The sequence below is a fragment of the Ranitomeya imitator genome, chromosome 1 (assembly GCF_032444005.1).
Source record: "Ranitomeya imitator isolate aRanImi1 chromosome 1, aRanImi1.pri, whole genome shotgun sequence".
Taxonomy (NCBI): domain Eukaryota; kingdom Metazoa; phylum Chordata; class Amphibia; order Anura; family Dendrobatidae; genus Ranitomeya; species Ranitomeya imitator.
Window position 1 is genome coordinate 106,750,972 of NC_091282.1, and position 14,874 is coordinate 106,765,845.

General features: G+C 44.9%; 2 protein-coding genes across 2 annotated transcripts; one reads left to right on the plus strand and one right to left on the minus strand.

Moving 5' to 3' along the window:
• The first annotated feature begins 2,515 nt into the window (after positions 1–2,515).
• On the plus strand, positions 2,516–7,751 carry LOC138663375 (uncharacterized). The gene is made up of 2 exons (XM_069749556.1): positions 2,516–2,914; positions 6,239–7,751. The coding sequence occupies exon 2, from the start codon at positions 6,245–6,247 to the stop codon at positions 7,502–7,504; it is 1,260 nt and encodes a 419-aa protein (XP_069605657.1). The 5' UTR covers positions 2,516–2,914; positions 6,239–6,244; the 3' UTR covers positions 7,505–7,751.
• A 601-nt stretch (positions 7,752–8,352) lies between these two features.
• On the minus strand, positions 8,353–10,050 carry LOC138663387 (uncharacterized). The gene is made up of 2 exons (XM_069749566.1): positions 9,474–10,050; positions 8,353–9,034 (listed from the first exon to the last, which is right to left on the minus strand). Exons 1-2 carry the CDS (start codon positions 9,882–9,884, stop codon positions 8,504–8,506), a joined length of 942 nt encoding a protein of 313 aa, XP_069605667.1. The 5' UTR covers positions 9,885–10,050; the 3' UTR covers positions 8,353–8,503.
• Between the last annotated feature and the right edge of the window lie 4,824 nt (positions 10,051–14,874).

Consider the following 14,874-nt stretch of genomic DNA (forward strand, 5'->3'; position numbering starts at 1 on the left):
GAGCAAAGATCTAAGTGGAGTTAAATAGAGCAGCCAGCTAACGAATTAACCTAGTCACCTGTGGAAGGAAACTCAGAAACACCCACCAGAGGAAGTCCATGGACAGAACCAACCGAAGTACCATTCATGACCACAGGAGGGAGCCCGACAACAGAATTCACAACAGGCGGCCATCCCAAAGTACTTGGTCCCCAGTCACCACTATTTCTCCCGGTGTGCCGTATCGGCATTATACCAGCATGTGTCCCACAACATTACCCGTGCCCTCAAACAATGCTGTTACAGGGAAAGTCCACCTAACCACGGACACATGGGCAAGTGCATGTGGGCAGGAGCGGTACATCTCAATGACGGCACACTGAGTTAACATAGTGGAAGCCGGGACCCAGTCGGACCTTGGAATGGATCACATCCTCCCCACAACAAGGATTGCTGGCCCTACGTCAATCAGGGTTGCCCCCAAAGTCTACAGCTCCTGCACCACCTCCTCCTCCTCTTCTTCATCCTTCATCTCTCAAATCAACACATCAGTCAGAAGCTGGAAGCACTGCAGCACTGCCTCAGCCAAGCGGAAACAGGCTGTGCTGAAGCTAATCTGCATAGGTGACAAACCGCACTATGCAGAAGAGTTGTGGACAGCGCTGAAAGAGCAGTCAGATATTTAGATGACACCGATTAACCTACAGCCAGGCATGGTGTGTCACAATGGCTGTAACCTGGTGGCGGCTCTGAGGCAAGGTGAGCTCACACGTACCTTGCTTGGCCCATGTGCTTAACCTCGGGGTTTAACTTTTTCTGAAAAGCTACCCGGAGCTGCCGGATCTGCTAGTGAAAGTACGTCATCTGTCTGCCCATTTTAGAAAGTCAGCTACAGCTTCAGCCGCCCTTGCTGTGCTTCAGCAGCGTTTTCAGCTTCCAGCTCACCGACTGTTGTGTGATGTCCCCACATGCTGGAACTCTACGCTGCATATGTTGGAATGGATTTGTGAGCAGAAGAGGGCCATTGTTGACTACCAACATCAACAAGGCCATCGAATTTCGGGTCAAACTCTACACATAAGACCTCAGGAGTGGACATGGATGTCAGATATATGTAACATCCTCCAAAACTTTGAGGACTGCACCAAGATGGTGAGCGGCAATGACGCCATAATTAGTGTCACCATCCCGCTTCTCAGCATTCTGAAAACCTCACTGCTCACAATCAAAGAGGATGCATTGCAGACAGAGCACGAGGACATGGAGCAAGGATTCGGAAACATACAAGGGGATTACACTCAGCCCAGCCTCATGTCTTCTCAACGTGGATTGGTAGGCAACGAGGAGGAGGAGGAAGGACAGGAGCTACATTCATGCGCTATAGACGGTACTACAAACACATCTGTATTAGCTTCTGTTCAGCGTGGATGGCCTGAGGACAGCATGGTCAGTCATCCTGTTGATGAGGACACGGAAGTCTTGCCTGTTAGCAGTCTGGCATGCATGGCTGACTTTATGTTGCACTGTATTTCACGTGACCGTCGGATTATCAAAATTTTGGGTGACACTCATTACTGGTTGGTGACACTTCTAGACCCACGCTACAAGGAGAACTTTCAATCTCTTCTGCCTGAGGCAGAGAGGTGTACTAAAATGTTGCAGTACCAGAGGGCCCTTGTAGCGGAATTACTGAGAAAATTCCCATGTGAGAACGCTGGCAGCAGATGTCAGAGTTTGTTGTACAACCAAGGAGTCCAAGCGAGAGAGACAGAAGTACAATCCAGCTCAGGCAGGGGAACAATGGCCAAGTTCTGGGACAGTTTTCTCAGACCCTCCCATCATGGCGGCAGAGAGGCAAGGGGTGTTGTCACAAGAAGTGCAATGTTTGGGAAGATGGTGAGGGAGTACCTTGCAGATCGTACAAATGTCCTCTGTGATTCCACTGTGCCTTTTAATTATTCGGTATCCACGCTGGACACGTGGCATGAACAAGCTCTCTACGCCTTGGAGGTCCTGGCCTGCCCTGCTGTTAGCGTTCTGTCAGAGAGGGTTTTTAGTGCCGCTGTTGGAATTATAACAGATAAGCACATCTGCCTGTCAACTGAAAATGCTGACAGGCTGACTCTTATAAAAATGAACAAGGCCTGGATTGGGAAAGACTGCTGTACACCACCAAGTGAAAACAGTGAAACATAAACTCAAATACATGCTCTCTTTTGGGGAGGTGTATTCTCATGCACCTCTTCACAACCACACATGGGCATACGGTTCCACATTTGGTCTGTTTGTTGTTATCCTCCTCCTTATCCTCATCCTCATCATCCAGAACCACTAGATGACCAGGGTCAACGTGCTCTGTACTGTTATAGGCCGGTGATTTTTGGGCACGGGGGCCGTGAAGACACTATTTTATTTTGTAAAAACAGGACCCCACATTGGGGAATTGGACATTACATTAAGGTACCGTCACACTAGACGATTTTACAACGAGAACGACAACGATCCGACCAAAATAAGATCGCTGGAACGTCGCTGTTTAGGTCGCTGCAGAGATGCCAAACACACCAACCTACGAACGATGCTGGAGCGATATAGTGACGTAACAGCGACTCACAGATCGTCCTCGCTAGTCGTTTGCTCAGTGTCACACAGCAAGAGTGTAACGATCTAACGATGCAGACGTAGCCAGATAGGTGTGTTTTCTGCACAGGGAGACACCCAGGATGTGACGTTACGGCGTCCCGGAATATAAACCGCAACTCTACAGCGATTGATTCATATTGTTGGAGCGCTGTGTCTTCACGGTCTTCTGCCTTTCCAGCGTCCTGTTCGGAACGATCCTTCGCCAGCTACGATCCTCTTCTCCCGTGGACGTTCTGTCTAGAACGTATTCTACTGCAGGCGTCTTCATCGTTTCTTTTCTTGCTCATCAACGGTATGAAATGTCTTTCAGTTGTTTGTTTCTTTTGTGTATAGTTATGGCTATTCAATAATGTTTATCTATGTATATGGTGTAATGATGGATAAAACACCTCCGGCAGCCATCTTGTGCATCTGGCAAGCAGACGCACAAGATGGAGGCATTACTATGCGATTTGCAAACTCAGTTGCGCTGTCTGCCAATTTTGCACACACCATATGGAAAGGTAAACTAGCTGTCTGCCAATTTTGCACACACTATATGGAAAGGTTAACTAATTCTCTTGTGTCTGCCTTGGCTGGCCCTGGCGTGCTCCGCTAGTAAATAAAACAGCACACAACTTAAAGGAACGAAATTTTTTTTTTTTTAGAAACTGAACTGTTTTTTTTTTTTTTTCAACAAAACACTAACATCTGTCAAGAAAAACAGAAAAAAAAAACATTTTTAACGCCCGCGCGCCAAAAGGTGTCGCAGCGTGCGTCCATGTTGCTGCACTTGATGCTGCAGCAGCACTACTGTGCGCTCCAAGAGCGCTACTGTCCGCTCCAGTCCCTCTTGTTTGGCCAGCAGCTCTCTCACAGTGTCCGGTTCTGTAGATAGAAGATAGAATAAAAGTCTTTTTTTTTTGTCCTGTCCCAGAGGTCTTTTTTTTATTGGTTGCATTTTATTAGTCGCTGTCAAATGTGACATCCCACCGATAACCCCTCCCACTGTCTGTATACTTACGGAGAAGGGACGCCTGTTGTCCATCACTGGAGCTGCTGACCACCCATCCCCTGTCTCGGGCCAGAGTTCCCGGAGCTAAAAGTAATCAAAATCATATCTGTTTAACAATTGAACTCGCTGTGGGGAACCGCTCGCAGTTTATCGTCACTTACGAATGCTCGCCTCTGGGGAGAATGATGCCGAGCCGGGGGAGGAAGATGGGTAGCGGAAGGGCGGAGTAGTGGACTGCGGTGGGGTTACTGCATCTGTAATGTATACAATATTTCAGCTCACCTCTTATGTCCCATATGCCGTTATAATTTTGAAATGAATGATGGATAACTTACGTGACGGTCCAGCTTGTGGGCTGCTGCTGCTGCTGCTGGAAGATGTGGGGGAGGATAGTACCCTCTGTAGCCGGCGGCGTCTCTCTACACAAAAATAAAAGAAACACCATGTTTAGACAACAAAAGTACAGAGCTGTAGACATCACAATAAAACTAGACAATATTGACAGCAAAAGTTAGGAGCCTGAAATGAATGATGGATAACTTACGTGACGGTCCAGCTTGTGGGCTGCTGCTGGCCGCTGTGGTGGAGGTCAGTGCCCTCTGGTGCCGGCGGCGTCTTTCTACACAAAAATATTAAAAAAAAAAATCGCCATGTTTAGACAACAAAAGTACAGAGCTGTAGACATCACAATAAAACTAGACAACATTGACAGCAAAAGTTAGGAGCCTATCGAAATTCGGCAGCATCTGTAATGTATTCTATATTTCTGCTCCCCTGTAAAGTCCCATATGCAGTTATAAAATTGAAATGAATGATGGATAACTTACGTGACGGTCCAGGCTGTGGGCTGCTGCTGGCCGCTGTGGTGGAGGCCAGTGCCCTCTGGTGCCGGCGGCGTCTTTCTACACAAAAATATAAAAAAAAGAAATCGCCATGTTTAGACAACAAAAGTACAGAGCTGTAGACATCACAATAAAACTAGACAACATTGACAGCAAAAGTTAGGAGCCTATCGAAATTCGGCAGCATCTGTAATGTATTCTATATTTCTGCTCCCCTGTAAAGTCCCATATGCAGTTATAAAATTGAAATGAATGATGGATAACTTACGTGACGGTCCAGGCTGTGGCCTGCTGCTGGCCGCTGTGGTGGAGGCCAGTGCCCTCTGGTGCCGGCGGCGTCTCTCTACACAAAAAAATTAAAAAAAAGAAATCGCCATGTTTAGACAACAAAAGTACAGAGCTGTAGAAAAAAAAAAAAAAAAAGAGGCCATTTGCGGGAAGGAGTAAAAATCAATTTTGACAAGCTAAATGTAATTACATATATAGAACACAGGAAGCACCTCACGGCAGTGCACGTCTCCTGTTTCCCCCTACTGGCAGTGCGAGCAGGGTTGCCAACCTCCACGTAATGATTTCAGGCCAATCGGGATTACAATTGCGGACATCCGTATAAATTAAATATGGGGGGTGGAGATTATGGAATTCATGACCTGACCAATTTTTACGCGACAACGCATTTTTGCGCTTGGACATTATAGAAATTTGAAAAGAAAATATTAAATTTTTGTCCTCGTAAGTCCCGGACAAGTTGGCAACCACGGGCACGAGTCTCCCATTTCCCCCCGCTCGGTACCGTGCGTCTTCCAATTCCACCATTCTGATACTTGCCTTGCTTTGCCTCCGCTCGCAAGTGTGCCAGATGGAGTGGCTGCTTATAGCGCAGGTCGGCCCACTTCTTGCGCAGTTGCAGCGCACTGCGCCGGATGCTAAACCTCCTCTCCATCATTTCTGCAATGCGGCCCAGCACTGCATTCTTGTGCAAATTTGGGTGGGCAGGCCGGCTCCTCCGTCCCTCATAGTCGAGGGCATCCATCCTGTCCACAAAAAAACGCACCTCGGCCTGCCCCAGAGGAGCACAGCGCTGTCTCGCCGCCATTTTCTAAAGATAGACGCTGTACGGCACCGCCTAACCACGCCCAGAGGAGGTCCTAGCTGCGGCGCGATCGGCATCGCTATAGCGTCTCTGATTATGCACAGCGTCGCGTTTGTGACGCCGGCTCCAGACATCCTTTTTTTTTTTTGGCGTTCCCGTTACCAAGTCACAGCGTTTATTGTCTTGCTTTCAGTTTTGTAGTAGCTTGTATCGTAATTTTGGGATGTTAATGAGGTGCGGCTGTAGTGTTAAACGCTGCTTATTACACATGTAAATATAAATTTCCATTAAATCCTATGTTCACATTTCTGTAGAACAGGGCAGCGTCTGAGATGCAACGCTGAACAGATATGTGAGCACATGCCCAACGCCGCTTTTTGTGACCCATGCATTAACTTTTCCATGGTTTTAGGGTCAGAAAAAAAACATCATGCATCGTCCTCTGTGTCCTGACGCATGATTCACAAAACGATAGGGCAACACATGTTATTTCAGGCCCCTAGGTAAAATATAGTGGCACATGCATTGCCGTGGCTGCACCGAACAAAACGCTAATGTGAACTTTGCCTTATAACAAAAAAAAAAAAAAAAAAAAAAAGATGTGTGAACACTATTTAACAGTATTGGTTGTCTTGTGTCACTTTAGCAAATCATATGTAATAATTATTTTTTATTGTGCTTTTTCAGGTTGCCATGTCTCTTTCGGATGTACCTGCGATTGTAGCGGCTGCATTGCTGTTAGAAGCTCAGAACCAGCTGGAGGCTGAAGCGCGAAACAATCGTGCAAAGCGACAGCGCCGCATGTGGACCAGACAGTGGCTGCAGAAGAGGAATCAATTGTCCCACATGGGCCTAATCAGGGAACTGAAGGAGAACAACCCGCATGATTTCAAGAACTACCTGAGAATGTCCGAGGATTCATTTAATTTCCTACTTGAAGCTGTGGAACCTTATATTAGGCGGCAAAATACTAGGATGCGAGCTGCTGTCCCTGTGGATGAGAGACTGGCTGTTACGCTCCGGTTCCTGGCGACTGGAAGGTCTATGCAAGACTTGCATTACTGCGCTGCGATTTCCCGAACCCTACTCAGCGTCATAATTCCGGAGACATGTAAAGCAATTATCTCTGCTTTACACCAAAATTACATGCCTTTCCCGGAGACCCCGGATGATTGGAAAGAGATTTCAAGGGGATTTCATGAGCAATGGCAGTTCCCTAATTGCGGGGGTGCCTTGGATGGGAAACATGTCCGCATCACCCAACCACCACACTCCGGCTCCTTTTATTATAACTATAAGGGTTATTTCAGCGTAATTCTGATGGCCCTCGTTAATGCGAACTACGAATTTGTAAGTGTGTCTGTAGGGATTAACGGGAGATTATCTGATGGCGGAGTTTTGGAGCTAACCGATTTTGGGGACCGCTTGAAAGAAAACAAACTGGCCTTGCCTCCCAACAGTGACACTACTGAAAACATGAACTTTGTGTTTGTCGGAGATGAGGCGTTCCCACTGCATCCCAACCTTTTGAAGCCATTCTCCCAGAAAACTCTGACACCTGAGCGGCGCATATTTAATTACCGGCTTTCGAGAGCTAGACGCGTTGTGGAGAATGCGTTTGGAATCATGGCAAACCGATTTCGTGTTTTCCACACTGCAATGAACATGAAACTATCGTCTATAGACTCTGTGGTTCTTGCTTGTTGCGTCCTCCACAACTTTTTGCGCCGCCGTGATGCCACTGCATACAGCCCTCCACAGTATGTAGACTCTGTTGACCCTGCAAACGGGGATATAACCCAGGGAGAATGGCGTCTAGATGAGCACAGGGTTTCTGGCCTGGAAAGTCTGGGATCCGGAAGGAACAATGATGACGCGACAAATTGCAGGGAAAAATACTGTGACTTTTTCAATGGTCCAGGGGCTGTCTCATGGCAGCACCAACAATTGTAGCGCAACTGTCGGCATATCTTTTACCATTTATTATGGATTACATTTGTTTTTGTTCATCCGCTCTCGTGTACCATTCTTTTTAGAACCCAACCAATTTCTTTGTCAAGTAACAATGTCAACATAACGATATATTGATTTATGTACATTGTCTTGTTCTTTTTATTCCATTCCAATTAAAATATTGAACTATGAAAATACTCTACTTCTGTATCAAACATATGAACCATGGGAATCAACAACCTCTTCTGCCCTAGCGCTTTCATGATGTGTGTGTGTGTGTGTGTATGTGTGTGTATATATATATATATATATATATATATATATATACATACATATATATATATACAAAATAGGAAAAAGAAGGCAGCACTCCCAAAGTTTCATGTGAAAAAAAAAATGGAGATTTAATCGACCCACATCACTGCGCGACGTTTCAGCTCACTGAACCTTTTTCAAGGCTCGAAAAAGGCTCAGGGAGCCGAAACGTCGAGCAGTGATGTGGGTCGATGAAATCTCCATATTTTTTTCACATGAAACTTTGGGAGTGCTGCCTTCTTTTTCCTATTTTGTATATATGTTGGATAAATGCTTGGACCATTGTATCCAGGGGGCTAGGCACCCGCTATTGGTGAGCATTGTGCTGTTCTATATATATATATATATATATATATATATATATATATATATATATATATATATATATATATATATATATATATATATATATATATATATCCCGATTATAATGCATTTGGTATTGTACAGTATGCATGTCCACTTTGCATATTGCCCACCCACATAGTATTTTGCCCATCCAGAGAGCCACGTAGTATGGAGACAAATTTGAAAAATATATATATTTTATTTGTTTTCACATGACATTTTCATGTGGCACAAGGATTAATTACCGGGCGTCAGGCCAATGACTGCAGGGCAGTAGGCAGAGTGGATTATGGACGTTATAAAACTGAAGTCTATAGTGTTTTCAAGACAAGATCCCTACAAATTTTGATAGTAGGTGCCCATCTCGCTGTACCGGTCCGTGGACGTAGGAGGTCCTTGTGAAAAGTCTGCAAAAGAAGGAGGTGCAGGTGGTGTCCAGAACTGAGAATGATGTGGGCCTGGTCTGCGGACAGGAGTGCTGTGCATGGGCTCCTGTGGTGGTCCCAAATAAAACTGGCTACTGGGCTGACGCTCAGTGATGTTCAACATAGATGTGTCGCTCAGTTTTCCAGCGGCTGCCGCGTTCAGAACGTCAAACATCAATCGCTCCGCGTGAGATCGTTGGGTAACGTCCAATTTTTTTAACCGTTCCTCAACCAAGGTTGGGAATGCGGAGAGCTGGGTTGCCGCATGCTTGGACAAGATGTTGTTAGCCATTGCCAGGAGATCCACAGGTGTCCCCGCTGTCGACTTTCTTTTGCGAGATGGCCGCTGTGGACGTCTCTGATCCTCGAGACACGGGCTTCTGGAGGACTGATGGGACTGGACATCGTTCCCTTCTGGTCTTTCCCGCTGTTGAAGAGGCACCTGCGATTCAAGCAAAAAGAAAAAAAAATTAAAAGTCAATAACATACAAACAACTCAGCCTAGAGCCCCACCTCTCCAACACCTCTATTCCTGTTCATGGGAAGCTATGAGGAACTAGGTAGCAAACCACAGGGGTTACAGAGCTTTCAGAGCTGGGCTGAACTACATTGGGCAGCAATACTGTACGTACAAATGTGCGGAAGACACAATATGTTAATGTATTTATCTTTATGTTATAGACTTTGGAAATTATTAAAAATGCATTTAAAGGAGGGGGGAGTACTGTTTGGACATACTTCTCAGAACAGGAAGTGACAACTGTTATTAACAGGGGGATTAAACATGAAAAATGTGAATCATTATTATTGGAAACCATGCAGTCTCATAAACCTACAAGACACACGGCATGCTACTAGAAGGGAAGCTAGGGGGTACTTACATGCTCGTCCGGAGACTCGGGCAGGTTCTCTTCAGGCGATGGTGCACATATGCTTGTGACAGTCTGGCACGGACGAGGAATTTCCTGGTCCCGAGTGAACGCCAGCAGGTCATAGTACCACAACTTGGGCACATAGACGTCGTCAGTTCCGGCCCCAGACTTCAGCGACTTTTCCACCTTGTTCAACTCTTTTTTGTAGACTGTGCGGAGAGCCTGGATTTTTTTACGCACAATGTGTTCATCCACCGTCTCAGTGGGATGATGCTCCTTGTAGATGGCCACCAGCTTCTCATACGCATCTTTCTTTTTGTAGCGGTTGCTGTAATCCGCCGACTTTATCTTCCACAAGCAGGGCAGGGAGCGGTACATCTCTATGAGTGCCCGAACACAGTCTTGTTCATTGGCAGACATCTAAAAAAAGAATAAAAACATGAAGCAACATCAAGCAAGAAAGTTGTGGCCCCTGTGCCTTTCCTAATGTGAGCAGCCTTCTCTTGTATGGGATGGGCCGTGCGCTCTTTCCTTTTGGTAGCCACCATTTTAGGGATGGAATGGTTCGTATGCTTTTTTTATATTATTAATACCAATTTTGGGGCTTGAAAATGGCAGATTAAAAAAAAAAAAAAAATTACCATGAAAGATTTAATAAGAACGCTGATGAGTTCAAAATCTCCAACCAGGTCGCTCACAAGAAGCTAGAGAACGATGTAAAGGTCTCGATTTACAACCACGACGCTCACGAGATGTTAAATCAATACGGATCAGAATTCCAGATTTCTAAACAAGACGCTCACGAGAGGTTATAAAACAAAGACGCTGCAAAGATCTTGATTTCCAACCAGAACGCTTACGAGATGGAGAATGAACACGATGCAGAGTTGTGGATTTCCAACCTATTGCAAGATGCTCGTAGTTGAAGTACGCACAAGTGATTGAACAGTTGACTCAAGCTTTTTATATCGGAACCTTGCTATAGAACCTACCTATAGATGATCCCGCTGTGGCCTATCACAGTTCACAGGGAGACATCACACCCACTCCATTGTATAACGTTATGGCGTCACCATTTTTTTTTTATTAAATAAAGTAAAAGCCTTTTTTTGTAATGGCTGTTGTAATCCCCATGTAGGCTGTTGCGACAGATGGCATCTCCTTTTGTAAAGTCATGTTATGGCGTCACCTTTTTTAATGTCATTATGTCCTCCCCTTTGTCATTGTAATGTATTATAAAGACCCCCTTTATTTATAATGTAGACACCACATCACAGACTATTGCGACACAATGGCATCTCCTTTGTAAAGTCATGTCCTGAGGTCACTTTTTTAATGTTATAATGTAATGTAAAGGCGTCTCCTTTTGTAATTGTTATGTATTGTAAAGACCTCTTTTATGGAATGTACACACCACCTCCCAGGCTTTATCAGGACAGAGGGAGTCACCTTTTGTAATAGCGTATCCTTTTTTTTATTTTAGGTAATACTTTATCACTTGGCGGTCCCCTATCCTTTGTAATTGCATATTTTAATATTAATATATTAATATATATTAATATATTGTATTAATCAGGCGATATGTATTGGACCTAGGCTATCATAGTATGGGAAGTTTATGTGATCGTGGTAAATTGATATTTTCCAAGAAAACGTTTAAAATTTAAATCTATTACGGGCGTCACTGCAATGTATTGTAAAGGCGTCTCCTTTTTAATGTACAACGCCTACCTGGCTAGAGCAAGACGCTGCGACGGCCCCTATGATCGTTGCTGGCGTCGTTGCTTTTGGTGTCAAACACAACGATACACGCCAATCGAACGACAAAATAAAGTTCTGAACTTTCAGCGCCGACTAGCGACATCACAGCGGGATCCAGATCGCTGCTGCGTGTCAAACACAACGATATCGCTAACGAGGACGCTGTTACGTCACAGATCGTTGTCGTTCTCGTTGTAAAATCGTCTAGTGTGACGGTACCTTTACATTGGGCCTACTTCTTAAGTCTATCTCCTGCAATGTGTCCTTCAACTGCCACTAGATGACCAGGGTGAACGTGCTCAGTACTGTTATAGGCCGGTGAATTTTGGGCAAGGGGCCTGTGATGGAACTAGTCTATTTTTAAAAAAGGTAACCCCACTGGGGAATTGTTTGGCAGATCATACACTGCATTACAAGTCTAAGAGACACACACCACTACATTGGGCCTACTTCTTAACTCTGTCTCCTGCAATCTGTCCTGTTCCTGCCAGTAGATCACCAGGTTGAACGTGCTCTGTACGGTGCATTTTGGCCAAGGGGGCTGTGATGGCACACTTTTATTTTTTTAAAAAAGGACAACACATTGGGGAAATGGGCATGACATAACTTTGGGCCTACTTCTTATCTCTGTCTCCTGCAATCTATCCTGTTCCTGCCAGGAGATCACCAGGGTGAACATGCTCTGTACGGTGCATTTTGGCCAAGGAGGCTGTGATGGCACACTTTTATTGAAAAAAAAAAGGACAACACATTGAGGAATTGGGCGTGACATAACTTTGGGCCTACTTCATAACTCTGTCTCCTGCAATCTGTCCTGTTCCTGCCAATAGATCACCAGGGTGAGCGTACTCTGTATGCTGCATTTTGGCCAAGGGGGCTGTGATGGCACACTTTTATTTTTTTTAAAAAAAGACAACTCAAGGGGAATTGGGCGTGACATAACTTTGGGCCTACTTCTTAACTCTGTCTCCTGCAATCTATCCCGATCCTGCCAGTAGATCACTAGGGTGAACGTGCTCTGTACTGTTATAGGCCGGTGAATTTTTGGCAAGGGGCCTGCGATGGCACTAGTATATTTTTAAAAAAGGTACCCCACATTGGTGAAACCACATCCTTGTTGGCAAAGACTACATAACATTTCTGTACCTTAAAGGGCTTCCTTAAAAAGCTCCTTTTTGTGTTGCCTGGTTGCTCACATTGGACACCATACACTTCATATAAATTTGATAAAGCAATGCTGTTAGTTTGCCTCAGTAGTTCATTACAAATATTTCTTTGTCGACTACATTAGTTTCTCTCCTTGAGAGCCATAACTTTGGCTGCCTCAAATGTACAAATGGCAAATATACAAATGGTGATTTGTAACCAAGATTTAAATACTGTATACCGAATGCATTCAGACCATCACATAGCTGCATTTCTTGTAAAACATTTACAGATGTGACAGACAATGCTCATAGTGACACAATCTTGATAAATGTTTGTTTATTCACTTCACAAACAGTTCTAAGCCTCTATATGTTTGCGGTTTGTCATTGTAAAACATTAAATTAAGGTTTACTGAAACTAGGCCTGTGGTGATTTGATATAAATCCTTGTGGCTTTTATTTTCTAGGGGTTTATGGCCCCTCGTCTGATGAGTCCATGATATCTCAGTTTCATCCAACCTTGAAAAGTGGCCACTTGAAGATCTGGGTGAAACTAGAGTTACCACATAGTGTAAATCACTGTAGAAAACCAGGGAAACATGACTAAGACAGATACCAAAACTGGGGTACCTGTACATGTACAGTGTGCTGATACCTGCATAATTGGGGATGCCCATGCAGTGTAGGTAATCTCCCAGGGGTTCTCTGTCTTGGTGTTGCTTCTCTGATATTCCAGATGGATGATGTTTAAAAGCCTCTTGGTGATGATCTAAGTATACTGTATGTAGTTAATCTTCATATCTACTATATAATTGACTAAGGGTCACTTCCTTCTTTCTGTCTGTCCTTCTGTCTGTCACGGATATTCATTGGTAGCAGCCTCTGTCTGTCATGGAATCCAAGCCGCTGATTGGTCGTGGCAAAATGCCCACGACCATTGCCACGACCAATCAGCGACAGCCACAGTCCGGCGGCAATATGGCTGCTCTTTCCTCCCCGCAGTCAGTGCCCGCTCCATACTCCCCTCCAGTCATCTAGTCAGCCCTCACACAGGGTTAATGCCAGCGTTACCGGAGCGCGGTGTAATGCACTCTGGTTATGCAACTATTAACCCTGTGTGACCAACTTTTTACTATTGATGCTGCATATGCAGCATCAATAGTAAAAAGATCTAATGTTACAAATAATAATAATTTAAAAAAACACGTTATTCTCACCCTTCGACGTCGCGCTGTCATCGGCAGTGCAAGCGGCAGGTTCCGGTGCTAAGGATGCTATGCGAGAAGGACCTGCCATGATGTCACGGTCATGTGACCGCGACGTCATCACAGGTCCTGCGCTCATACCAACCCTGGGACCGGAAGCTGCTGCGTACACCGCACACAGGCGACAAGACTACAAGGGGCCCTCGGTAGGTGAGTATATGTTTATTTTTTAACCTGTTACATACGTAGCTGGGCAATATACTACGTGACTGGCCAATATACTACGTGTCTGTGCTGTATACTACGTTGCTCTGTGCTGTATACTACGTGGCTCTGTGCTGTATACTACGTCGCTGTGCAATATACTACGTGGCTGGGCAATATACTACGTGGCTGGGCAATATACTATGTGGCTGGGCAATATACTACGTCACTGGGCAATATACTACGTGACTGGGCAATATACTACGTGACTGGGCAATATACTACGTATCTGGGCAATATACTACGTGGCTGGGCAATATACTACGTCACTGGGCAATATACTACGTAGCTGGGCAATATACTACGTATCTGGGCAATATACTACGTAGCTGGGCAATATACTACGTGGCTGGGCAATATACTACGTGGCTGGGCAATATACTATGTGGCTGTGCAATACACTACGTGGACATGAATACCCGACGCGTTAGAATCGGGCCACCATCTAGTATACATATAATCACTATATTTATTTAATCCTTATTACATGTACTTATTAACCTGTGTATGTTAACATATACAAAAGTGTATAGACTCTCACTATTCAATCATACTGTTCCTTGAATTTTGTTGTTAGCAATAAAATTGAGTTGTATTGCAAGTATTAGCCTTTTTTTAAAGCCGTATCTGAACCTTAGTGTTAAAAACATGGCAAATAAAATTGCAAAATTCTCCTGTAAATAATTATGCAAAGAGGGAACCATCATACCATTACAAAATACGAGTGGATTTTCAGGGGCCCATCCAGTATGTGGGTTCCAAGGCCTAATGGGGTGCATATGACTATGCAGCAGGGCTGGCCTTGCTGCCAATGTGTAAGGCCGGCGTCACACACAGCGTAAAACAATACGGTCCGTATATTACGGCCGTAATACGCTGAAAAGACCCAAAATAGTGGTCCGTAGCTCCTCCGTAGGCAGGGTGTGTCACCGTTTTTTGCGCATGGCATCCTCCGTATGTAATCCGTATGGCAGCCGTAATGCGTGTTTTTATCGCAGGCTTGCAAAACCGACATACGGCTATACAAGGGAT